Source organism: Mastigoproctus giganteus, chromosome 7 (genome assembly GCF_048544385.1).
Source record: "Mastigoproctus giganteus isolate SK-2022 chromosome 7, ASM4854438v1, whole genome shotgun sequence".
NCBI lineage: Eukaryota > Metazoa > Arthropoda > Arachnida > Uropygi > Thelyphonidae > Mastigoproctus > Mastigoproctus giganteus.
Window position 1 is genome coordinate 83,985,136 of NC_143581.1, and position 26,136 is coordinate 84,011,271.

The window sequence follows — 26,136 nt, forward strand, 5'->3', positions numbered from 1 at the left end:
GAACTGGAATTTGGGGAGTACAATGTGTACAGAAAGGATAGACAGGACAGAAAGGGAGGGGGTGTTATGCTGTTAATTAAGAAAAACATAAAATCAAAGGAAGTGCACCCAGTTAATATAGATGAACAGTGCTCTGTTGAGTCAGTTTGGTGTGAGATAAGCACTGCGAAAGGAAAAATAAGAGTAGGAGTGTGTTATAGGCCTAATGACTTGAATGAGTACAATGAACAATTGTACAGAGAAATAGAGTGGGCCAGTAAATCAGAATGTCTTATAATGGGGGATTTTAACTTTCCAGATATTGACTGGAACTTGTGGGTTGGTCACTCACACATTAGTCAGACTTTTGTGGATTTATTGGATGATTGTTTTCTGCAGCAGCATGTTCGAGAGGCAACCAGAGAAAGTAACACTCTTGATCTGGTTATCAGCAGTGATCATTCGTGTATTAAGAATTTGCAGATAAAGGAACCACTAGGTGGCAGTGATCACAGTGTGCTGAAGTGGGATTTACTCAAAGAGGTAACTACCGTCAGAGGTAAAGGAAAGGGTTTTTGCTTCCGTAAAGGGGAGTACAATGGTCTCAGACAGTTTTTAAATTCTGTACAGTGGGATCAACTGACGATGCAAACAGTAAATTCTAAGTGGGAAGCATTCAAAGAATTAATCGTGGAAGCTACTAGACTTTATATACCGATTAAGAAATATCGTTCAAGGTTTAGGCCTAAATGGTTATCAAATGAACTAATGAGACTCGTGACAGAGAAGAAAAATGCATGGGATGCATATAAATTATCAGGTGACGCAGAAGCCTGTGGCAGATATAAGCTAGTCTGTAATCAGGTCACAAAGGAGGTTCGGCAGGCGAAGGCGGATTACGAGAAATCTTTGGCAAAAGATGCTAAGAAAAACAGCAAGGATTTCTTTACTTATATAAACTCTAAAAGGAAGGGGATGAATATGATTGGTCCACTTGACATCGATGGTTCGACTGTTGATGATCCTGCTCAGATAGCAAACAAACTGAATGAGTATTTTGCATCTACATTCACACGTGAGGAATTATTACAATTTGAAAATCGAAGAAGGTTATCAAATTGTAGCAGTGTGCTTAATGATTTTGTAATAACTGAGAGCAAAGTGGAGGAGAAATTGTTGAAGTCAAACATAAGAAAGGCATCTGGGGTGGATGGCATCTATCCAGTTATTTTAAAGGAGGCGGCAAAGCAACTAAGCAAACCCTTAGCCATAATTATGAGAGCATCCTTGGACTCAGGGAATGTTCCCACGGACTCGAGAAGTGGAAATGTGTCCCCAAGTCACAAAGGTGGATCGAAGGGTGACACGAGTAATTACAGACCAGTTAGTTTAACTTCTGTTCCGGGTAAAATAATGAAGTCGCTGGTTAAAGATGCATTGCAGGATCATCTAGACAAGACTGCAGCAATAATTCAAACACAGCATGGGTTTGTTAAGGGAAAGTCTTGTCTGACAAATTTGATTGGTTATTATGATGTGGTCACAAAGGAACTGGATGCAAAAAATAATTTTGATATCATATACTTGGATTTCAGGAAAGCTTTTGACACTGTTGCACATGGAAGACTACTGTACAAATTGGAGCAGAATGGTATTAAGGGTAAGTTGCTACAATGGATAAAAGGATGGTTAAGTGGGAGAAGACAGAGGGTGGTAATCAATGGGTGCTGCTCTTCGTGGACTAATGTTATTAGTGGAGTCCCACAGGGTTCAGTGTTGGGTCCACTGTTGTTTTGTATATTTATCAATGATATTGATGAAGGTATATCAGGCTTAGTGTCGAAGTTTGCAGATGACACAAAGGTTGGCAGGGTTGTTAATGACAGTAATGGCAGTGTGCTACTGCAACAGGATCTAGATAATTTGGGCAGATGGGCTAAGAAGTGGCAACTGAAGTTCAACCTTGACAAATGCAAAGTACTGCATATGGGTAGAAGTAACCCCAGAGAAACGTACCAACTGTGTGGTACTACACTTAAGGTGGTAGAAAATGAAAAAGACCTGGGAGTAATTGTGCAGTCAGATATGAAGTTTTCTGAGCAGTGCAGACAGGCTGCTAGGGCGGGTCATGGGGTTTTGTCAATGATATATAGGAATTTTGCTAGCAGGGAAAAGGAGGTGATTGTCCCTCTGTATAAGGCAATGTATAATCAGGCCACGCCTTGAGTACTGCGTACAGGTCTGGAGGCCTCATTTTAGGATGGTTGGTTGGTTGGTTGGTTGTTGTAGGGTTTTTTTGGCGCAAAAGCAACTTTGGCCATATTGCGCCTATCTATTAATGTTTATGTTTCTTAAATATGATTTATATCTGATCAAAATATCCTATTAATTTTAAATAAGTGAATATATTTTCAATGTTGGAGTTATCGCCTAGGATTTGTGATAAGGTCAGAGAATCTTGGAAATTTATAGGGAGATGGAAGGCTGACTGTCGCGCCATGTGGTATTGTGGACATTCTATAAGGAAATGTTTTACAGTGAGTTGACAAGAACAGTGAAAAGATTCTGGGGGATTTGCTTTGGTGAGTAAGTGAAAGTGCGTGAGATGAGTATGTCCAATGCGCAGTCTGGTTAAAATGACTTCTTCGTGCCGATTTTTACGAAGACTCGATTTCCATTGCTGAAGTTCATGTTTTATTTGAAACAGTTTATTGTTTGATTCATTTTGCCACATTTGTGACCACTGTGTATGGAGAATTTGTTTTATAATAGGCCTGTAATTGAAATGTGGAACTTTGTAAAGCGTTAGGTCTGTGTTTGTAGGATTCTTTGCTGCTCTATCGGCTCTTTCATTACCTTCAATGCCTGTATGTCCTGGAATCCAACAGAATTTTACTTGCCTCATTTTACTTTTGAGTTTCACAAGATGAGTTTGTATCTGATGAAGAATGGGATGCGATGGAGTCTGCCTTTGTTGCAGAGCGTGTATTGCACTCAATGAATCTGTGTATATGAGATGTTTCTGATGCGGGGAAGATGCTATGTATTTTAAGGCTATTAGTATGGCAAATAGCTCGGCAGAATAGCTGCTGCATTGGTTTGGGAGTTGATGTGAGATAACAGTGTGTGGAAATACCACTGCAGCACCAACTTTGGTGTCTGTTTTAGAGCCATCTGTATATATATGAAGGTATTCAGGGAACTGTGATGAGTGGGCTGCATGCATCTGTTTTATGTTGACATTTGCTAGAGTGCTTTTTCCCCATTGTTGGAAATAAGTGTCACAGTTAGGCGTGAAAGTGTACTATGGTGGAATACTTATGCTATTATCCTCATGAATGTTGTCGAAGCTTAGGCCCCATTTTGAAACTATTTCTTTTAGTCGTATTCCAGCTGGTTTATTTACTGTAGGTTTATTGTTGTAGAGAATTTCCCACTGTGGGTTAAAAAGATACTGCCAAGTAGGATGATGAGGAAGACTTCGGATTTTAATTGCATAGTTTAATAGCAGCATTTGCCTCCGGAGATATAGTGAGGGCTCGTGGGTCTCTGCATATAAACTTTGGACTGGTGATGTTCTGTATGCCCCTAAGGAGATTCGTAAGGCACTATGATGTATGGAATCGAGCCATTTGATGACACTTGGTCTACAAGAACTATACACAGGGGCTCCATAGTCTAGTCTTGATCTGATTATAGCATGGTATAGGTGGAGTAGTGTGAACCGATCAGCTCCCCACTTCATTGCAGAAAGAACTTTAAGAATATTTAGTTTTTTTTGACAGGTTATTCGGAGGCATTTGATGTGATCCAAAAAGTTAAGTTTTTTATCTAGAATGAGGCCAAGGAAACGTATACTATTTGCTAGAGGTATCAGCTGGTTTTCTAGTTTTATTTCTGGATCTGGGTGTATTTTTTGCTTTCTACAGAAATGTATGGCCATTGTTTTTTGTTGTGATATTCTATAGCCATTGTTTTTAGTCCATAATTCTATTTTTTTCACTGCGCTTTGTAACTGCCTTTCAATCATGTTCATGTTTTGTGAATGGCACGAAATAGTAACATCATCTGCATATAGGAATGTTTCCACTGTTTTTGGCAAGTCTTTTGTAATAGAATTTACTTTGATTGAAAACAAGGTTGCACTCAGTACTGAGCCCTGAGGAACTCCTTCTTCCTGAGTATATATTTGTGACAGATTGTTTTGATATTTTACTTGGAAGGTTCTGACTTTCAGGAAATTTTTTACTAAGAGTGGTAAGTTGCCTCGCAAACCAATGCTGTGGAGGTCTTTAAGAATGCCGTATCGCCAGGTAGTATCAAAGGCCTTTTCTATGTCGAGACTGATCATTATTAGATGCTCATTCCTTAGAAAAGCATTTCGGATATTTGCTTCTGCTTTTATCATGGGATCTAGAGATGATCTATTTTTACGAAAGCCGTATTGATTTATGTTAAGTACATTATATGTTTCTAAAAACCAGGTTAATCTGTTGTTCACCATTTTCTCGAGGATTTTCCCAAGGCAACTTGTTAGTGCTATTGGACGATAATTCGTGGGAATCGTATGATCTTTGCCAGGTTTAGGAAAGGCAATTACAAGGGAGTGAAGCCAGGAATTTGGATAGTAATTTTCCATGTAAATTCTGTTGTATAGCATAAGTAAAGCCTTTAGAGATTTTTGATTGAGTTGTTGGATCATTTCATAGTGAACTCCATCAGGTCCTGCTGCACTCTTCCTAGACTTAGCCAGAGCTTTTTGCAATTCTTCTATGTTGAAAGGTTGGTTATATGGGAGTTGTTGGCTGGTATTAAAGTTTAGTCTGTATTTTTCAGCTACAGTTTTCATTTTCTGAAAGGATGGGGTATATGCCGATACTGCTGATATATTTGCAAAAGTAGTTGCAAGTAAGTTTGCGATTTCCTTGGAGTTAGTTATTTCCTGTCCATTCCAGATTATTAGTGGAGTTGGAACTGAAAGAAATTTCCCATTAAGTCTTCTGATTTTGTTCCATATGACACGGGTATCTGTATTTCTATTAATTGTGGAGGCAAATCGTATCCACGAATCCTTTCTACTTTTACGCTGGATATATCTAGCTCTGGCTCTAGCTTTCTTAAAGTTTATGAGGTTGATGGAAATGGGATACTTTCGGAAGAGATTCCAAGCCTTATTCTTCTCTCTTTTGGCTATCCTGCATTCTTCATTCCACCACGCTGTGTCGTGTTTATGATATTTTCCAGATGACCGAGGAACTGTAGCTTCAGCTGCTATTAAAATTTGGTTTGTGACATGAGCTGTAGCATTGTCTATGGGCTGAGTGGTGATTATTTGTTCGTCCATTGCTGCGATTGTTTTATATTTTGTCCAGTCAGCTTTATGAAACCTCCATCTTTTTTCACCATCGTGATGTGTAACATCATTTATTAATATTTTGCAGACCACTGGAAAATGGTCGCTATTAAGAGGATTTTTCAAGATTGTCCATTCAATCAGTGGATATAGGACAGGTGAACATATGGAAATGTCAATTGCGGAGGCTGTTCCAGTGGGCAAATGGATGTATGTCTCAATTCCAGTATTAAGGAGAGAGAGATTTTGCTCTTCCAATAATTTCTCAATCAATTTACCCCGTTTGTCTTGGTGACGGGATCCCCACATGGGATGGTGTCCGTTTAAATCTCCCATGATACAGACCGGGGGTGGTAGCTGGGTTACTAATGCTTCTAGGTCTGAATATGCATACTCTTGATTTGGGGAAAGGTAGAGTGAGACCAGTGAGAAAGTAAACTGGATTGAGACTCGTACTGCAACTGCCTCCAAAGATGTTTGTAGTTGGAGGCGTTTACATGGAATTTTGGAGTCAATTAGAATTGCCAATCCACCATGAGCTCCACAGGAAAGGCATCGGTCTTGTCTATAGGTACCGTAACGGTTCACTGCTGTGTTTACTTGGGGAGTTAGGTTAGTTTCTTGAAGACATATACCTACAGGGTGATATTTATCGATTAGGCTGCGAATGTTATCAATGTTACTGCGGAAACCTCGACAATTCCACTGTATTATTGTGCGCATTATATTGGCTTTGTAGTTGTATTTGTTTCTGACTTTTTACGAGTAGGCATTTGCTTGGATCGCTCAGGCTTTTTCTCTTTTCTGGGAAAGATTGGGCGAACTTCCATCTCTTCCTCAGCATGTATCTCTAAGATTGGTTCTTCTGGGACTTCTTTTTCACATGTATCCATATGATCATGGACAGGAAGTTTGTCATCTATATCTATGTTTTTAGTATTAATGGTTGGCCGTGACGTGGAAGGCACTGGAGGAATTGTAACAGGTGTATTTATGGCTTGATTAGATGTTGAGATTGAAGATGATTTTGCTGATGGGGCTAGGATTGAGCGAGCCCAATCAGAAATAGAGATGTTTGGGGGGATCGTAACGTTGGTTTGAACTGAAGTGGTAGTGGTGGTGACAACAGTTATCTGTTTATGCTGTTGGACAGTTGCTGCATATGAGCGTGTTATTGCAATTGGTAATATTTGTTTCTTTGCCTCAGGGTAGGAGACTTTGTGCTCGGTTTTATACTTCTGAATCATTTTTTCTTTTTTCCATGTTTCACAGTCTTTGGAGTAAGCGGAATGGTTGCCTCTACAGTTTGGACACTGTAAGATTTGTGCAGAACATTCGGTATGGGTATGGTCTTTAGATCCACATGAAGCACATACAGCAGTCCCTCGACATACTGTCTGTGAATGTCCAAATTTTTGACATTTATAACATCTGATTGGGTTCGGTATATATGGTCGGACATGACAGTTCAAGTATCCGGCTTTTACAGATGTTGGTGGATTTGGCAAGTTGAAAGTTAGTATAATGTTTCTGGTTGGAAGTAGCGAACCATCCTTTTTGATTAGTATTCTTTTTACCTGAATAACATTTTGTTCTGAAAGCTCTTGTTTAATTTCTTCCTCGGATACATGTAAAAGATCCCATTCTGTTATAACTCCTTTTGAGTAGTTTAAGGTGGCATGAGGTGACACTTCTATAGGAGTTCCTCCAAGTGTTTTCAATTTAAGTAGCTTGTCAGAATGCTTGGATTGTGTTGTTTCAACAAGCAGGTCACCTGATTTTAGTCTGCGAACCATTTTTGGTGAGCCAGCGACGTTCTCTAAACTTTTCTGAATCAGAAAAGGAGAAAGCTTGCTGACTGGCTGGTCAGTCAAAGAATGTATAATGAGGAAATGAGGCCAGATATTCTGGTCTGTATCCTTCTTTTGTCTCTTAGCAAAGGAAGGGTTGTAATCTTCCTGCTCTCTCGAATGTGATGGGGCATTGATCCCACAAGAGTCAGTGTTGGTATGGTCCATCTTTGCTCCTTTTAGCCCTTGGCAGAGAGACTTTTCTGCCAAGATTTCCGGCCCCGCCACGGGGAGGCAGGAGCAGTGCCTGGTGTGACCAAGCGAAGAGTAGTAGGGGTTAGTAATATACTATGAGAAAATAAAGAAAGGTGGCTTTCCTTCCTTGCTCTGTACAGGAACTTTTGTTACAAGAGCTGTTATAAAATAAATGGATTTTTTAACGATAAGAACAAAAAGGAACTGTAGATCGCTTTCTAGAAATCACACTGGAAGTACAGATAAATCGCTCAGTCACAATCGCTTGGCACCCGGGGCCTCATTTTAGGAAGAATGTAGATTTGCTTGAGCGTGTACAGAGAAGAGCAACACGATTGGTGAGGGGAATGAAGAGATTCTCTTACCAAGAGAGGCTTAAGTTCTGCAAATTGCAGTGGCTGGAGACTAGGCACCTGCGCGGTGATCTGATTGAGGTCTATAAGGCCTTGAATGGGTTGAGCACGCTGAATTCTGATGGGATCCTTCCACTTGTTCAGATTACCAACCTACGGGGACATAAGTTCAAATTAAGAAAGGACAGATGTAGAATAGATGTGCGGAAATTTGCCTTTAGCCAGCGGGTGGTTAATTGCTGGAACAAACTTCCATCTGTCGTTGTGGAAGTTGATAGGTTAAATAAATTTAAGGAGGAACTGGACAGGCATTTGGAGGGAATGGTGTGATTTTTTTTTTTTTTTTTGGCTGATGCTGCATAAGCTCCTACACTTGCTTTCTTGCATCATGTGCCACTACTACTACTACTACTACAATGGAGCATGAATTCAAACTGAGGAAACATAGCTACAAGGATATATGCAGAAGTTTGCCTTCAGCCAGCCAGTGGTTGATTGGTGGTATAAACTTCCGTTTGTTGTTGTTGTGGAAGTGGGTAGGCAAATTGTAGAGCAGATAAATGTGTAGTCTTTTTTTTTCCCCCCTCTCTCTTTGTGATGCTCTATAACAACGGTGGGCAAATGTGGCTCTTCGTTGAGTTAAGTGCGGCTCCCATTGAAAATTTAAATCCGTTTTTTTTTTTTATTATTTCAGAACTTTTTTCACTGAATCTTGATGTATTAACTAAGTCACTAATATTTTGTTATACAGATTTTATGTTGTGTTTATTTTTTTTTTTTTTATGTATAGATATTTTACTATTTTTATTTTGATTATAAATAAATCCACGCACATTTACACTGCTGGCGCCATCAGCTGACTTGTGCAACACTACACCGGGAGTGGGTAGAAAATGTGACCAAACCTCCAATAAGAGTTTCAATTTCAGACTTTGGAATTAAATTTTTTGATAACATGACCTCAGAAAATATCCAAAAACAAAAATACGAACAAGAAAATAGAATCTTTCAAGAATGGGTAGAAAATTTTGCTTTTATTGACAATAATGGAAAGTCGCTGTGTCTTATTTGTAAAGTTACAATTGAAAACTACAAAGTAAGCAATTTACATCGACATTACAAAGGAGGTCATCCCCACTTTTCAACTCAATATCCACTCAATTCAAAATTGCAAACAGAGAAACTTAAGTCCTTGCAATCTGGTCTTCATAAGCAACAAGGACTCTTGTCTTCTTTAAGTCGCAAAGATGACAGAGCAAATGAAGCTTGTTTTTTGATAGCTTGGAATATTTCTCGTGCCAAACGTCCATATGGAGAAGGAGAATTTATTAAAAGAAACTTGGAAGACGTGGTTAAAGTTTTGGATCCAGATAATACAAAACTGCATAAATTGATCGCATAGGTTCCTACGTCACACCGTACAACTGAGTGTCGTATTGGTGCAATTAGTAAAAACGTTGAAAATAGTTTGATGTGTGATTTGAAAAATTGTACAGCATTTAGATTAGCTCTCGACGAGTCTACTGACATTCAAGATGTTCCACAATTGGCCGTTTTTGTCCACTATGTATCTGCAGACGTAAATGTGAAGGAAGAAATGTTAGACCTAGTAGCTCTTATCGAAACAACTCATGGTATCGATGTTAGAAATGCACTTGATGAAGTAATGAACAGGCTTGAATTGCCTCGTGATAAACTTGTAAGTGTTGAGACTGACGGAGCACCTGAAATGATAGGGAAAAACTAAGGTCTCATTGTCTTTTAAACAACAATCCAAAAATTCCACGTTTCTTACCTCTTCACTGTATAATTCACCACGAGCATCTCATAGCGAAGTATTTCAAATACGAAAATGTGTGAAAGATTGTTTTGCAGTTGTGAATTTAAATAGAACAAATGCCAAAACAGATGAATTGCCCAGTGATTTATCCCTATGGTGTGTTGTAAGATGGATGTCAACTTACAATGTTTTGAGCTGTTTTGTGGAACTCCTAAATCCTATCATAACATTTACAAAAGAAAAAGGAAAAAAATACCCAGAATTAGAAAATGAAACTTGGCTTTCTGACTTAATGTTCCTTACAGACATTATAGAACATTTGCAAACACTTAATTTGGCTCTACCAGGAACGGAAAAAATTATTATTGATTTGTCACAAACTGTATTTAGTTTTGAAGCTAAACTTCGGCTATTTGTGTACGATCTTAAGAACAAAATATTTAATCATTTTCCACGAGTAAAAGCAAATATAATTAATATCAAAGAAGAAAAGTTAGACGAATACAAAGAAAAATTGGAAGAATTGCAAGCAGATTTCAAACATAGGTTTGAAGATTTGAAATCTACATTTGCATATTTTGTGAACCCATTTATTTGTGATATTATTGAAGATGGATTTCCAATTTCTGAAATAATACTTGTTGAAAAAGCGGCTGGGGAATTGGAGTTATTGGAGATGAAAGAGGATCAGGCATTGCAAATGCAGCACAAATCTACTTCTATAATTGAATTTTGGAAACTCGTGCCAGAATCAAAATATCCACATTTAAAGAAAGCTGCTTGCCATCTAATTTCAATTTTTGGTACAACATATTACTGTGAATCTTTGTACTGCACAATGAAGTTCGTGAAGTTGAAATATTGTTCACAGTTGACCAATCATCATCTCACTGAATTGCTGTGAATGGCTTTAACACATTTCAAAGATTTTACCAAAGGTCTCCGTTAAATGTTATACTTTTTATTAATGCATTTTTATTATATTTTATTTTTATTATTAAAATTTTGAAATAATTATTTTGTATTTTCTTTCTCTTAATTATATTTTCTTATATATGTATACTTTACATAGCACTTAAGACTTGTGTAGAATATGTAATCATATTAATTAAATTAAATTAAATTTGAATTTGTGTATTTATGGTGTATGGTGTATTCATGGTGTATTCATAGTTACACCATGTAACTATGGTGTGGCTCTTTATAATATATGAAAAACTGGAATGTGGCTCTCATTGAGCTCATGCATGTCCACCCCTGCTCTATAAGCTTGCTTTCATACATCATTTACCACTACTAATACTAATATTAAGATACCATCTTCCAGGGACAGGATATGCTGTTCCTAGTTTTGCTGATGATAACAAATTTTATTCCACCTATGAGTTTGAAAACCTTGTTCTGCACAAACAGCTTCAATTTTCTCAAATATCCACCACAATATATAACTGTATCTAAATTATTTTTTAATTCTCCAATTGGACAAAAATAACTTTCTTAATATGAATCCTTCTAAAACTCAATCCTGTTTTAGGTCTCACAAATAAAGCATGTACTGATCCTATACTTATCTTCCATGAAACTCAGATTTCTATATAAGTTCACATATCTCTATGGGGATCTGTCACAGTTCTCTTGGCATAAGCACATCAGAAATACTACTTCCTCCACATCTAAAAAACTGGGGTTACTCTTTGACTCTTGATGTCACTTTGCTTCTAAACAACTACTCACTCTGCACAAATCTCAAATCTGCCCTAACATGGAATACTGTTCCCATATTTGGGGTGGTTTCATCAAGAAAGCAATCGGATTAATTAAAGGTCCATCTCTTAAAAAGTCTCTCCACACTCTCTTTCATAGATGTTCTGGTTCTGCTACATGCTTTTTCTATAGATACTTTCATGAGTGCTGCTATTAGTTATTATGATAACCTCATAATAAGAAAAAAAAATCCTATAATTCATAAAGTAATAAAAAAACCACAAAACAAATTTGAAATTTTGCAGAAAAATTTCTATGTGGTGGACATGACACAAATGTTCAGGATCAGAAATGACAACCGCTTTTACGAATGTAGTAACAATAAAACATTGAGGTGGCAACAAATATTCTTCATATCCAATTTTGTGGGAATTCCAGAGATATACATATATATATAACTGTATCTAACATGTTCACTCTCAATAAATAACTAACGTTATATAAATACTAATTTATACAAAACAAATATGGTGTGCAAAGATTATTACACACAATTTTTTCAACTTCATTTAAGTTGTTTCCTTTAATCACAGTTAGTTGCTTATATTTTAAAGTTAAATTTATTGTAGTCATTAAATTTAAAACCTAACATAATTCACATGTAATATTAACATTTCACACCTGATGTTTCTTCTTGTAAACCAGGAGCAGCTTTTAGGGTAAGTGATCCAACAACTGCAGGAAACACAATTAAATGTGGGGATGCTTGGGCAACTCGGCACAACAGGTCAGAAATGCTTTGTCTTACATAAGGTTCTGGGTGATTCAGCCGAGAAAATAACTGTGGTATAATACCTGAAGAAAAAAATATTTTGCAGGAATCACACAAATGCAGACAGATATATTACAAGTTATATTATATACACTCCACTTATTCTAATTCTGCAAATACTTGAGGGGTATTTTTGAGCCTTTAGGAATTTAGATTTTCCCCAAGCATTTTTTGCTATAAGGAATCCATATGTATTTTAAAGCACAAGCAATATGAAATAAAAAAATAATAATAAAATAAATAAATAAAAGAAAGAGATAATTATTAAATATTCCACTAATCAAATAAATTATGATCCAGTGACATTTTGAATTTTTCTAAAACTGTCAAGAGTAGTTGAGAATTTTTTCTAAAAAGTCTCCACTCCCCTTGGAGGTGAACTTATTTCAGTGATTTACAAATTGCAAAGAAAACTTCATACAATCCAATCTATATCACTACCACCATAACTAAAATTTATTATCCCTAGTTCTAGCTCCATTTACAACAATGAAAATTTCAACTTTTTCATTTCACTATCTAAGCTCAGAGTTTTACAGACCTCAAATGACACCTGATGGTGATCCACATATTCGGTCTTTCCTCATACTGGTGCTATTTTGCCAATTTCATGTGACCCTTTAGACCCTTTCAGTAGATTTATAGGACATTACCTTGTAGAGATAAAATGGCAGCCATTATCAACCCACTGCAGGATGGAAGCCTCCTCAACAATTCGTGTTGAGGGAAAGGATCATAAACTTCCACACTGGTCCAGTGTGGGTTGGCAGATCGACCGCATTAGCAGTCAGGGGCTTGAACCCTAGTCTATTCAAAGAGCATGTACTACTGCACTCCGGCTCCTGACTACTTGGCTAAAGGAGGCCATAAATGCAAGGTGTAAAGCAAGAGTGAAATCATAATTAGAGTACCGAGTCCAAGTATAGAGACCACACATAAAGAAAGATATGAAGCTATTCCAAAAGCTCGATGTAGTTAGGTGTAGAGGCACAATTTATCATACTGATAAATTGTGCCTCCCTCTAAAGCTTTGAGTAATACACAAGGTGTTCAGTATTAACGCAAAACTATCCATACAGCCCTGTGGATTATATTCTCTTGATCCTCTGAAAAAATGGCAAACTGCTAGTAACATCAATTTTAACAGGGTATGTCTGCTAGAACCTGAGTATGCCAGGTTCTGGTTCTAGTCCACCTACCCTTATTACAAAAAATTGTTTCACATTTTCTGGCTATAACTGTCCAATAAAACTATGTCCTTTAAACCAGAGCAGCTTTCATTTGATTATTCTCTCAGTGTCCCGAATCAGGAGTATATCAAATAGCAGGTACTAGTACTCCGAGTGTCTAGTAGCCTGCTACATGCTGAGTTTTCAGTCTTTTTCTCTAGTGTTGAAACACAGATAACATCTAGAAAAACACCAAGTTTTAGTTTTAGATTGGCATGCTTCTTTGTACCAGATGCAAGGAGTGTATAAAAGAGCATCCTTGGAATACACTGCCACAATCTGTATGTGCAGGGAACTCACAAATAAATCACGTATGGCTACTCCCACTGATTCCATAATATCCTTGTATGAAATATTCAAAGCAGATATCATAACAACTATTATTAACATTACAAAATTAACTTCACAAATTAATGGGTTCTCCAGTGGAATACAAAATGATGAGGCGGTTTAACTTACATTTCCATCCAATGGAAATTATGATATTATTTAGTACATTTGCACCATTATTGCATATTTGGATTTTTTTTGACAAACTTTTTTTTTTTTTTTTTTTTTTTTTTAGATTAGCATCATTATTATAACATCTCATATTGTGAAATACTTGACAACACAAGGATTTCACAATAATAAACTGTCAATAATACACTTGTCTCTCATTTGTCTATTTTAATTCCGGATGACTTTATTTAATCTTGACAAGGCAAGGCAGTGATTTGGCTTATATTTATGGACACTACTGACAATGTGACTAGAGCAGTGGAGAACCCATAATTTATTTTCAATAAAATTGAGAGAATTCATTAAGTTATTAAAATTTCAGTATTCTTTCAAATGAAAAAATAACAGAGACAATTTTTATTTATTTATTTATTATTTATTTTTTTTTTTTTAGAAATAGAAGTTCAATTATCTTTAGGATCTTCATATTTTGTTCTAGAGATTCTAGAAAATTGCTTTTCCTTGGACAGTGACAACACTGGCCAAGAAAAAGAAATTCAGAAAATCATATTAAATGTAGAAATAAAATTTTGTCTGCAAATTTTGCTGTAATTTCCAAGATGATGCAGATGTCTGAAAAGTCCAGATCTGATATTTGTGTAATGGGGACAGTCAATTAAGATATGTTTGACAGTGAGTTTTATGTGAAGTGCAGAGGAGGACTGCCTACCACAATTAAATGGAATTAAGTTATGTGTAGCCACTGCACAAATGTGCTAATACAACTTTCACTTAGAACTCATGTTTCAGTGGGAGTCCAGATCTGATATTTGTTTAATGGAGACAGTCAATTAAGATATGTTTGACAGTGAGTTTTATGTGAAGTGCAGAGGAGGACTACCTACCACAATTAAATGGAATTAAGTTATGTGTAGCCACTGCACAAATGTACTAATACAACTTTCACTTAGAACTCAACTGTTTCAGTGGGAACTAGAATTCCATTTTTGTGGTTCAGTTTTAATTTAGCGGAATTTGTTACAAGCCGGTTCTCTCCATATCTATGCCCATTCAAGAATGCATACTTTTTGGATTGTGCTCTTAAATTTCATGAAGGAAGAGAAAGAAGACTGAGCCAAATGTTCACTTCATTTAGCTGCATGGTCTGCTTTTTATTTCCTTGAATACCAGGCTGTACTAGTATTTGGCACAGTGTTATTTCTTTACTGTGTTCTTGAAAGTATTGAATGAAACTCTGATATCTTTCATTTAAATGTCAGTAGGCTAAAATCTAGGAGTATTAGCATTAGTAGAGGCACATGATGCAAGAATGCAAGCTCATATAGTATCAGTCAAAAAAAAAAAAAAAAACCCTTCCCAATTCGCCCATTCATTCACTCCAAAAGTTTGTCTAGTTCAGCCTTGAATTTATTTAAGCTGTCAAATTTCACAATGACAGATCGAAGTTTGTTCCAGAAAGACTGCTAGCTAAAGGCAAATTTCCATGTATCTACTCTACAACTGTCTTTACTCAATTTGAATTTATGCTCCATCAGGTGCCAAATGAGCAAGAGGAAGAATCCCATCAGTATTGAGCTTGTGCTGAAACTATTCAAGGCCTTATACACATCAGTCAGATCACCTCGCAAGTGACTAGTCAGAGTTGCTGCAATTTTCAAAACTTAATAAAACCCTTTGTTCTATACTCTCTTTGCCCTTCTCTGTACTCATTCTAGTAGCACAACATCTATTATAAAATGAGGCCTTTAGCCCTGTATGTAGTTCTCAACGTATGTCCTGGTCATGCCTTTTACAAATGGATAATCACCTACTTATCCTTTCTAGCAAAAATTCCTATACATCATTAAATACCCCATGAAATACACTTGCAGCATGTCTGCACTGCTCAGAAAATTTCATATCTGATTGCACAATTACCCCCAGGTCTTCTTCATTCTCCACTATCCTGAGTGTAGTAACACACAGTTGATATGTTACTCTGGGGTTACTGCTATCCCATATGCACTACTGTGCAGTTGTCAATATTAAACTTCAGTTGCCAGCCCTCAACCCCATCTGCTGAACATTTCTATATCCTGTTGCAGTAGCGTCTTTATTGTCAACTACTCTACCAACCTTGGTATCATCTACAAACTTTAAGCCTGATATACCTTAATCAATATTATTGATAAATACAAAAAATAACAATAGGCCCAACACGGATCCCTGGGGAACTCCACTAATAACATTAGTCCACGAAGAGCAGTGTCCATTGATTACCATTCTCTGTCTTCTCCCATTCAAACATCCTTTTATCCATTGTTGCAACTTGCTCTCTTAATACCACAATTGTACAGTAGTCTTCCTTACAGTAGTCTGCTCCAATTTGTATAGTAGTCTTCCATGTGCATCAAGAGCTTTCCTAAAATCCAAGTATATGATATCAAAATAATTTTTTTTTTTTGCATCCAGTTCCTTTGTAACCACATCAGAGTATCCAATCAAATCAGTCAGGCAAGACTTCCCTTAAAAAAAAACTCATCCTGTGTCTGAACTATAACTGCAGTCTCTGTTATTTTCCCCAAAACAGAAGTTAAACTAACAGGTTTGTAATTACTTGTCACCTTTTGATTTCCCTTTGTGAATTGAGGATACATCTGCATATCTCCAGTCCGTGAGGCCCTCCCGAGTCTAGAGATGCCCTCATAATCATGGTGAAGGACCTGCTTACTTCCTTTAATATAACTTGCTGCCTCCTTTAATATAACTGGATAGATCCCATCCACCCCATGTGCCTTCCTTATGTTTAAATTCAGCAATTTCTTCTAAACTTTGCTCTCAGTTATTACGAAATCATTTAATTCTCTGTGATAAGCTTCTGGCCTCCACTTCCCTACACAATTCCTCACGTGTGAATGTTGATGAAAAATAATTATTCAGTTTGTCACCTACCTGAGCAGAATCATCAACAATCGAACCAACGATATCAAGTGGACAAATTTGATTCATCCCCTTCCTTCTAGTTTACATAAGTAAAGAGGTCCTTACTGTTTTCCTTTGCATCCTTTGGCAAAGATTTCTCATAATGTGCCTTTGCCTACCTAGCCTCTTTTATGACTTGATTACAGACTAGTTTATATCTACCATTGGTTTTTTGTGCCTCCTGATAATTTATATGTGCCTCGTGCATTTTTGTCCTCTGACACATGCGTCAATAGTTCATCTGACATCCATTTTGGCCTAAACCTTGAACAGTATTTCTTAGTCGGTATGAAAAGCCTAGTAGCTTCCAAGATTAATTCCTTGAATGCTTCCCATTTAGAATTTCCTGTTGGTAATATCATCACTTGGTCCCACTGTATAGAATTTAAAAACTGTCTGAAACCACTGTAGTCATCTTTATGAAAACAAAATCCCTTCCCTTTACCCTTGGAGGTAGTTACATCTTTGAGTAAATCCCACATCAGATCACTGCCATCTAGTGGCTCTTTTATCTGCAGATTTTTAATGCATGAATAATAAAGAAATAAATTTTCTGTTTATACTCCGGGACGACCAAACAGTCAGAGGAGTTAACAAGATAGACAGAATACAAGAAACAGCACCGTATTCAGCAGTCACGGGCTTGAACCCCGGTCACTCAAGGCATGTGTACTTATGCACCCGCGCGCCTGACCACTAGGCTACGGCGGCCTATAATCACTGCTGATAATCGGATCCAGAGTATTACTCCCTCGGGTTGCATCTCAAACATGCTGCTGTAGAAAACAATCATCCAATAAATCCACAAAATTCTTGCTAGTGTGTGTGGGACCAACCGACAAGTTCCAGTCTGTATCTGGGAAGTTACTATCCCACATTATAAGACAATCTGATATACTGGCCCACTCTATTTCTCTGTACAAATGTTTGTTGCTATCATACAGTCATTAGACCTATCACACACTCCTAGTCTCATTTTTTCTTTCCCAGTACTTATGTTACACCAAACTGATTAAACAATGCACTGTACACCCATGTCAACTGGATGCACTTCCTTAACAGCATAACCCCTCCTCCCTTCCTGTCCTGTCTATCCTTTCTGTACACATTGTACTCCCAAAGTAGTCAGATACATGATGGCCAGAATGGTTAGAATTATGGTTTTCAGGACCTGATTAGTTTGATCATGATGGAAATACATTCAATGAAATTTTGTATGGAGTTAGGGTGATCACGAAAGTCATAGGTTCTGGTTATAAACTGATGTTTCTAGTTTAAAAGGCCAAATTTATGAGTTTTCTTGACATCGATAAATTAGTCCTACTCTCCTGTCACTAATATGGCAAAGAAATTACGTTCCCTTTTCCTGACTGACTGACTTGTTTTTCCAACATTGTTCCACACTATGCATTTACCTTCCAACATTGTTCAAATATTGAACAATGTTGGAAGGTACATGACTTATTTAAGAAAGGAAACCACGAAAAGACCAGCGATTATGATAGTGCTCAGATCACAAAAAGAAAAGTGTTTTTATAATGTGTCTATAAAAGGCACTATATTACCTATCCTGTAAAAGATTTGCAGCCTTTTTAAATTTTGCTTGTAAGGACTGCTGGCCTTTACTTTACCCTAAGTTATCTTCTAAAGTTAATCATCCACATCTCCTGCATTGTAGAGGGAAAGAGAAAGTGAAACATATCAGTTTGCAAAACTATAGCAAATATTTTATCTTATGTAACCAAGGAACTAATTTTTCACTTAGGAAAATTAGTTCCTTGATCAGATAAGATCATCTGAGGGCAACTACACCTACAGACTGTGATATTTGCCAAGGTATGTCCAATTGTTCCTGCAGTCTGATAAGCAAGAGGATAAAGAATATACTCTGCATCAGCTATATTCTCTATCCTCTTTTTAGACATAGTTCACAGGGGGATGAGAATGTATTTTTCAATGTTTGCTCATTTCCATTTTTTGAAATAGACAGAGGCTGAACAACACCCACAGCAATATTTGGAAATAAACTAAAGGAGGTGAGGGGAGGATCTCAATGACAACTTTGTCTTTGAGATATGACAACCTTTTACAAATCCTAATATCCATCATTAAAAGAATGCCACATGAACTGCACTTTACTGTTCTGTTCTACAAATTTCCTGCATAGTAAGCTTCATAATACAGCAACAGTCTTACAAAAGACATCAAAATCAAAAACTTGATAGAGAAATTCATTTCTTTTTTAGCATTAGCATTAGTAGAGGCATTTGATGCAAGAAAGCAGGCTTATGCAGCATCAGCCAAAAAAAAAAAAAAAAACCCACTTCCACTTCACCCCTCTGTTTGTTCAAAATACCTGTCCAGCTGAGCCTTAAACTTATTTAGACTATCAACCTCCACCACAAGGGATGGAAGTCTGTTCCACCAACCAACCACCCGCTGGCTAAAGGCATATTTCCGCACGTCTATCCTACATCTGTCTTTCCTCAATTTGAATTTATGCCCTCTCAGGTGATTTTTCTGAGTAGAGGAAGAATCCCATCAGCATTGAGCATGCTTAAACCATTCAAGGCTTTATACACCTCTATCAGATCACCTCGCTGGTGCCTAGTCTCCAGACACTGTAATTTGCAAAACTTAAGCCTTTCTTCGTAAGAGCACCCCTTTGTTCCATTCACTAATCTTGTTGCCCTTCTCTGTACTCGTTCCAGCAGCTCTACATCCTTCTTGAAATGAGGCCTCCAGACCTGTATACAGTACTCTAGGTGTGGCCTGACCATTGCCTTATATAATGGAATAATCACCTCCTTATCCCTGCTGGAAAAATTCCTGTATATCATTGACAATACTCCATGAGCTACTCTTGCAGCCCGTCTGCACTGCTCAGAGAACTTCATATCTGCCTGCACAACCACCCCCAAGTCCCTTTCATTCTCTACCACTGTCAGTGTAGTACCACAGAGTTGATACGTTGCTCTGGGGTTGCTGTTTCCCATGTGTAGTACTTTACACTTGTCAATGTTAAACTTCATTTGCCACCTCTCAGCCCATCTGCTCAACCTTTCCAGATCCTGTTGCAGCAGCATAGTGTCAGTAGTGTCCTTGACAACCCTGCCAACCTTTGTATCGTCTGCAAACTTGGACATTAAGCTTGATATACCATCATCAATATCATTTATAAATACAGAAAACAATAATGGACCCAACACTGAGCGACTCCACTAATAACATTAGTCCACGATGAGCAGTGTCCATTGATTACCACTCTCTGTCTTTTCCCCCTCAACCACCCCTTTATCCATAGCAGCAATTTGCCTCCAATGTCACACTGCTCCAATTTGTGTAGCAGTCTTCCATGTGCAACAGTATCAAAAGCCTTTCTAAGATCCAAGTATATAATATCAAAGTTATTCCCTGCATCCAGTTCTTTTGTGACTGCATCATAGTATCCAATCAAGTTGGTCAGGCAAGACTTCCCCTTAACAAAACCATGCTGTGTCTGAGCTATAACTGAAGTCTTGTATAAATGATCCTGCAGTGCTTCTTTAACCAGTGCCTCCATTAATTTTCCTGGAACAGAAGTTAAGCTCACAGGTCTATAATTACTTGTGTCAGCCTTTGATCCTCCTTTGTGAATTGGGGTCACATTTGCACATTTCCAGTCTATGGGTACCTCCCCTGAGTCCAAGGAAGCTCTCATAATTATGGCTAAGGGTTTGCTTACTTCCTTTGCTGCCTCCTTTAATATAACTGGATAGATCCCATCCACCCCGGGTGCCTTTCTTGTGTTTATCTTCAACAGTTTCTCTTCCACTTTACTCCCAGTTATTTCAAGATTCTGTAGCTTACTGCTAGAGTTGAATACACCTCTGGCATTCCCCTTGCTGAATAACTCCTCATGTGTGAATGTCGATGCAAAATATTCATTTAGTTTGTTAGCTACCTGAGCAGGATCATCAACAGTTGACCCATCAATATCAAGTGGACCAATCTGATTCATCCCCTTCCTTCTAGAGTTTACATAAATAAAGAACTCTTTGCTGTTTTTCTTTGCATCCCTTGCCAAGGATTTCTCGTAATCTGCCTTCGCCTGCCTAACCTCCTTTGTAACTTGGTTGCATATCAACTTGTATCTATCATAGGCTTCTGTGTCATGTGTTAATTTGTAAGTATCCCATGCATTTTTCTTCTCTGCCATATGCCTCATTAGTTCATCTGACATCCATTTTGGCCTAAACCTTGAACAATATTTCTTAGTTGGTATGTAAAGCCTAGTAGCTTCCAAGATAAGTTCTTTGAATGCTTCCCATTTTGAATTTGCTGTTGGTAACATCATCAGTTGGTCCCGCTGTATAGAATTTAAATACTGTCTCAGTCCATCGTAGTCGCCTTTACGGAAGCAATAACCCTTCCCTTTACCCCTAATGGTAGTTACCTCTTTGAGTAAATCCCACTTCAGCACACTGTGATCACTGCCACCTAGTGGTTCATTTAGCTGCAGATTCTTAATGCATGAAGAATCACTGCTGATAATCAAATCAAGAGTATTACTCCCTCTAGTTGCCTCCCGAACATGCTGATGTAGAAAACAATCATCCAATAAATCCACAAAAGCCCTGCTAGTGCGTGAGTAACCAGCCCCCAAATTCCAGTCAATATCTGGGAAATCTCCCATTATAAGACTCTCTGATTTACTGGCCCACTCTATTTCCCTGTACAATTCCTTATTATACTCATCAGAGTCATTAGGCCTATAGCACACTCCTACTCTCAATTTTGATCTCCCAATGCTTATGTCACACCAAACTGACTCAACACTGCACTGTCCAGCGATGTCGACTGGCTTCACTTCCTTGGTTTTTATGTGTTTCTTAACTAATAGCATAACCCCTCCCCCTATCCTATATCTTCCTATCCTGTCTATCCTTTCTGTAGACGTTGTACTCCCCAAATTCCAGTTCTGCATCCCTTATATCTGTGTGACACCTCGTTTCTGATAACCCAACAATATCTGCCTTTGATGTTTTCAGCAATACCTCAAATTCATCAAATTTATTTACTAAACTGCTAGCATTGGTGTACACGCAAGTGCACCTGTTTCTATTCTTAGCTACCCTAACACAACCCATGTGTTTACTTGTACCACAATGGCTCCCAGCAGTCTCTGAAATACCATGCATCTTGTTTTTCAGGCTTCTGCTCATTCTAATAGAAGCAGTGCAAGAATCTCTTTCACCTCTGCCAGTGGCTACTGTCAATCTATTGGTCTTTGTCTCCCCCCAAGCTAGCAGTTTTCCGACCCACCTAACACTGCCTCGATAGCATCAGCAAATATTCTTGCACCCTTTCTATTTAAGTGTATCCCATCCCTGTAGAAGCAATCTCTCCTGTTAACAAGTACAGTCCAGGCTGAAAAAAATTCTACCCCTTGAGCCTTGCACAATCTTTCCAGGGCCGAATTGATCGACAAGGCTCTCATCATATACTCCCTCCTATCGTGTCTGGGCAGAATTGCAGACACTTTCAAATTCAACCCTAATTCTCGGCTTTTTTCAGCAGTGACCTGTACTTGTTAAGTAATTCTGCCGTTCTTTTCTGAGAATTCCTTCCTGATTCATGTATTAATGCAATAATCAGAGCCTTCCACCTTTCTTCAAGTTGTGTCTTACTAATGAGAACAATTAGATGAAAAGATACATTACCATCATGATACAATTACCCACTACTACTTATAAATTATTACAACAAACAACTCTCTGGACTGAATACAAACTTCTATTTGCACCTTCCGTGAACTTCTTTAAACCTTTTCACTCCTGCATTGTTGATACATTTTTTTTTTTTACACATTTATAACAAATTTGTAGATCTATATCACAAGCATGTCACACATATCAATAAAAAATACCCTCACAAGCTTTCAGAGTACTAAGTTTCAGGTCAAAATTCTACTAATTATAGATCGTCACCAAGTAAGAAATCCAAATCTTCTTTTGCTGATACCTTATATTTTTTTTACATATATAATAATTCAAAATAAGAGATTTTTCTAAAAGAGAGAATTGGACATTCAAATAAGGAGCAAGCTCTGGAAACTTAATACAGAAACATTCTGTTCACCAAATTTTTAATTGAAGTGATACAAAAATGACAGGCTGCCTCCTGATACGTTCCACATCTGCTGAAAGATGAACAAAAAGCAAAGCATAAAGAAATTGCAAAGCAGTCACTTGCAAATTACTAACAAGAAGGTGAGTACTTTTTAAATGCATTGTTACAATTTATGAGATATGGACCTGTGACTTTGAACCCGAAATGAAGTCACAATCAGCTCGGTGGAAGAATCCACTTTTGGCACATCTGGAAACTATAATATAACATTCACTTTTCACTTCTTCAGAATTTAAACTCAAAAAATCATCAGAATCAGCTACAGATGTTGAAAGCTTGTATGCTCTTACTCCATGACAATGCAAGGCCTTGTATCACACAGTCTGTACAGCTGATTTCACGAATTACAAGTGAAAAGCACTGCCTCATTCCCATCGCAATCCTAGGAATTGTGATCTATTTCTCAAAGCTCAAGGAACTGCATGGACAAAGATGTTGGTCTTTAGAAGCACTGAGTGCAGCCACGACCCAAAGCATCGGACAGCTTCAATCAGTAGACAGTTAAATGGTGATAAAAAAATCCTCCAATGTTGGGAAGCAGTCAGAATGTGTGAAGAAGACTACAGGCTGGCCTCAATTAACGCGATTAATTCGTCCCGCGAGCGCATCGCGCAAAACGGAAATGCGTTAATCGAATATAATAATCAATAGGAAAAATTATAATTGGTCCTTGACCTGGAATGTCCATAAAGAATTTTAAAAATACCTTTTAAATAACTTTTTAACTGTATACAATGTAAAAGATAATGAAAATAATTATGGAATTAAATGTTTATTGCATAAAACAGCGGTTCCCAAACTGCACGTCACGGAATATTTTAAATTTTCGAGGGAAACACAGCGATACTCGACATCTGTCAGACACCACGCGAACTACTAGCTCGAGGTAGTTCCCGTTTCAGCATTTCTTATTAAGTTGTTTGGACCTAACTACTAAACGGAACTGTTAGGTATTTCTTTTGGTCTGGGTGCGCCTTGAAAAAATTACTGAGACACTAAGGGTATCGTGAACCGAGAAAGTTTGGGAACCTCTGACATAAAATACACAATGAAGAAATGACTGTTGCGGAAATATTTGAACAGTGTTGACTTTCTCTTTTCATCAATCAATTTCCGATAGCCGACAACAATCTTCTCTGGGCCCTGGCAAAATAAATATCGCAGAAAACCTCAAACCTTTTGTTTGAGGTTCTAGGCGATACGAAAGATTTCATCTAATTCTTTTACTGTTATCTCCTTCGCGGTAAAATTTTCATCTGGCTCATTTAAAAATTTGAATTTTTATGCAAGTGTGCATTGTCCTTATTAGCAGGAGACAAACAAGTAATGTCTTCTTCCGATGGTTGATGGAACACAACGAGGTGGGCAGCAGGCAAACGTTTGTTTAATGCCCGTACGACTCGCGGTAAGCTTAATGCACGAATCAAATCTTTTTCAACTATCGCATAAAAAAAAAAAAAAAAAAAAAAAGATCATGTTAACTAGAAAGTTGCATCGTGTAAAGTGAAAAGTGATACAATTCTTCAAATAGCATTAACTGAAAATCGCGTTAACTGAACTCGCGTTATACGAGGCGTGGCTGTACTTTGAAGTTTTTTTAATGTAACTTATTTTATAAAATAAATTCATTTTAAATTAATTGCTTGTGTGTAACCTTGTATAATTAATATTACAAATGTTTTCATTAAGTCCATTAACTGATAGCAACAAGCATCATTTTATAACACAACTGCATTCATTCCATAATACATAATCAAGCTTAAAATAGTGTAGTTTGTCTTGCCATCAAATTAGCTGGGATTAGAGCAGAACTGTTATAGTTGTACCTTTAGTTATTTTTAAACATTTTATTTTAAATTAAATTTTGTACTAAATTTGAAATGGGGGGGGAATCATGCCTCAGACTAGAAGCAAATCAAAAAGCCCAAACTGGAGGCAATGCTTTGGTTCATTGGAAAAAATACTAACAGCAGAACAACTATGAACTGAGTTTATATTATGTGGGCTACTTGTTGTCTCTTTGCAGATAACTTTAACCAACATGGCCCAGCAAAATGGAATGACTTTTGTGTGTGTGTGTTTGCTGTAAAGAGCTTGATAAGATTATGCAAAATTCAGAAATCTGACTGACTTATGAGAGCTCGAAGAATACGGTTGATGCCCTGTTAACAAATGAAATGAGAGACCCATCAAGCACACAACTGCCTAGCTCAATACTAGAGCTCACACTTAAGCATCAGAAAACAGCATTCTCAACAGCAGAGATCTCTGATCATAAAGGTAGTATTCAGTCGTAAAATATACTGTGCAAAAAGGAAGATGAGAAGAGGACTAGGGTATGTCTACAGTGGCTAAAGTTAGATTCAATGTAGAGCAGTTATCTTTCAGAGGCAGAAAAGGTGGTACTTGGGAAATGGTTGGGAAACAGTTATGAGTTAGGATTAAGTTCAACATTGTTTGCAATTCTGCACAGGCAGGAGTGGATAAGAAGAGAAGATGATAGGAAGGAGTACATGATGAGAACCTTGTCAATAAATTTGGCCCCTGGAGTGTGTGCAAGGCTTATGTGGTATGATTTTTCTCAATATGGGTTCTACTTATTAAAAGAAGAGTCTGGTTTTACTCGGATGTATTAGACTTAAATAACATGGATGCAAAAATATTTGCTGATGCTACTGATGCAGAATTAGCAGGGTCAGAAAACTGCTAGTTTAGATGCTCTTATAGATTAGAATAATAGATTAACTGCAGCTACAAACAGAGGTGAGTGAAAGTAATTCTTGTACTGCTTCTACTGAGACGTATAACTAGAAAGCACAGTACAGGATATTTAAAGGCCTACTGGGGTCTTCACGAGACAAGCAAATACCCGTGAAATGCTAGGATTACTAAGAGCAAACACAGAGCACACACACATGTACTTGTAATTACTAAGAGCATACATGTTTACTTGCTTGTACACTAATACTAGGAGTACAGTAAACAAATATGATGAATTTGAAGTACTGGTTGAGTCATCAAATGTAAATTTTTTCAGGGATATTGGAAATATGGTGCTACTCAGACATAAGGGATGCAGAATTTGAATATGTCAATACAATATACATAGGAGGCACAGATGGGATGGGGAAAGAGTAATGCTCTTAGTTAAGAAGCACACAGAACCTAAAGCAGGGCACACATCTGACGTGAATGGCCAGTGCAACGTTGAGTTAGTCTGGTATGATGTGTGCAATAAGAAAACAAAAATGAGAAGAGTGTTTTAAG

At 37.4% G+C, this 26,136-nt stretch overlaps 1 protein-coding gene across 1 annotated transcript in view; it reads right to left on the reverse strand.

Moving 5' to 3' along the window:
* nonC (serine/threonine-protein kinase Smg1) overlaps window positions 1-26,136 on the reverse strand; it is a 1,411,261-nt gene that overhangs the window by 702,437 nt on the left and 682,688 nt on the right. Inside the window, exon 38 of the mRNA XM_090378365.1 lies at window positions 11,896-12,069. Within this exon, the coding sequence (XP_090234491.1) occupies window positions 11,896-12,069 (174 nt within the window). The remainder of the gene's footprint in view (window positions 1-11,895; window positions 12,070-26,136) is intronic.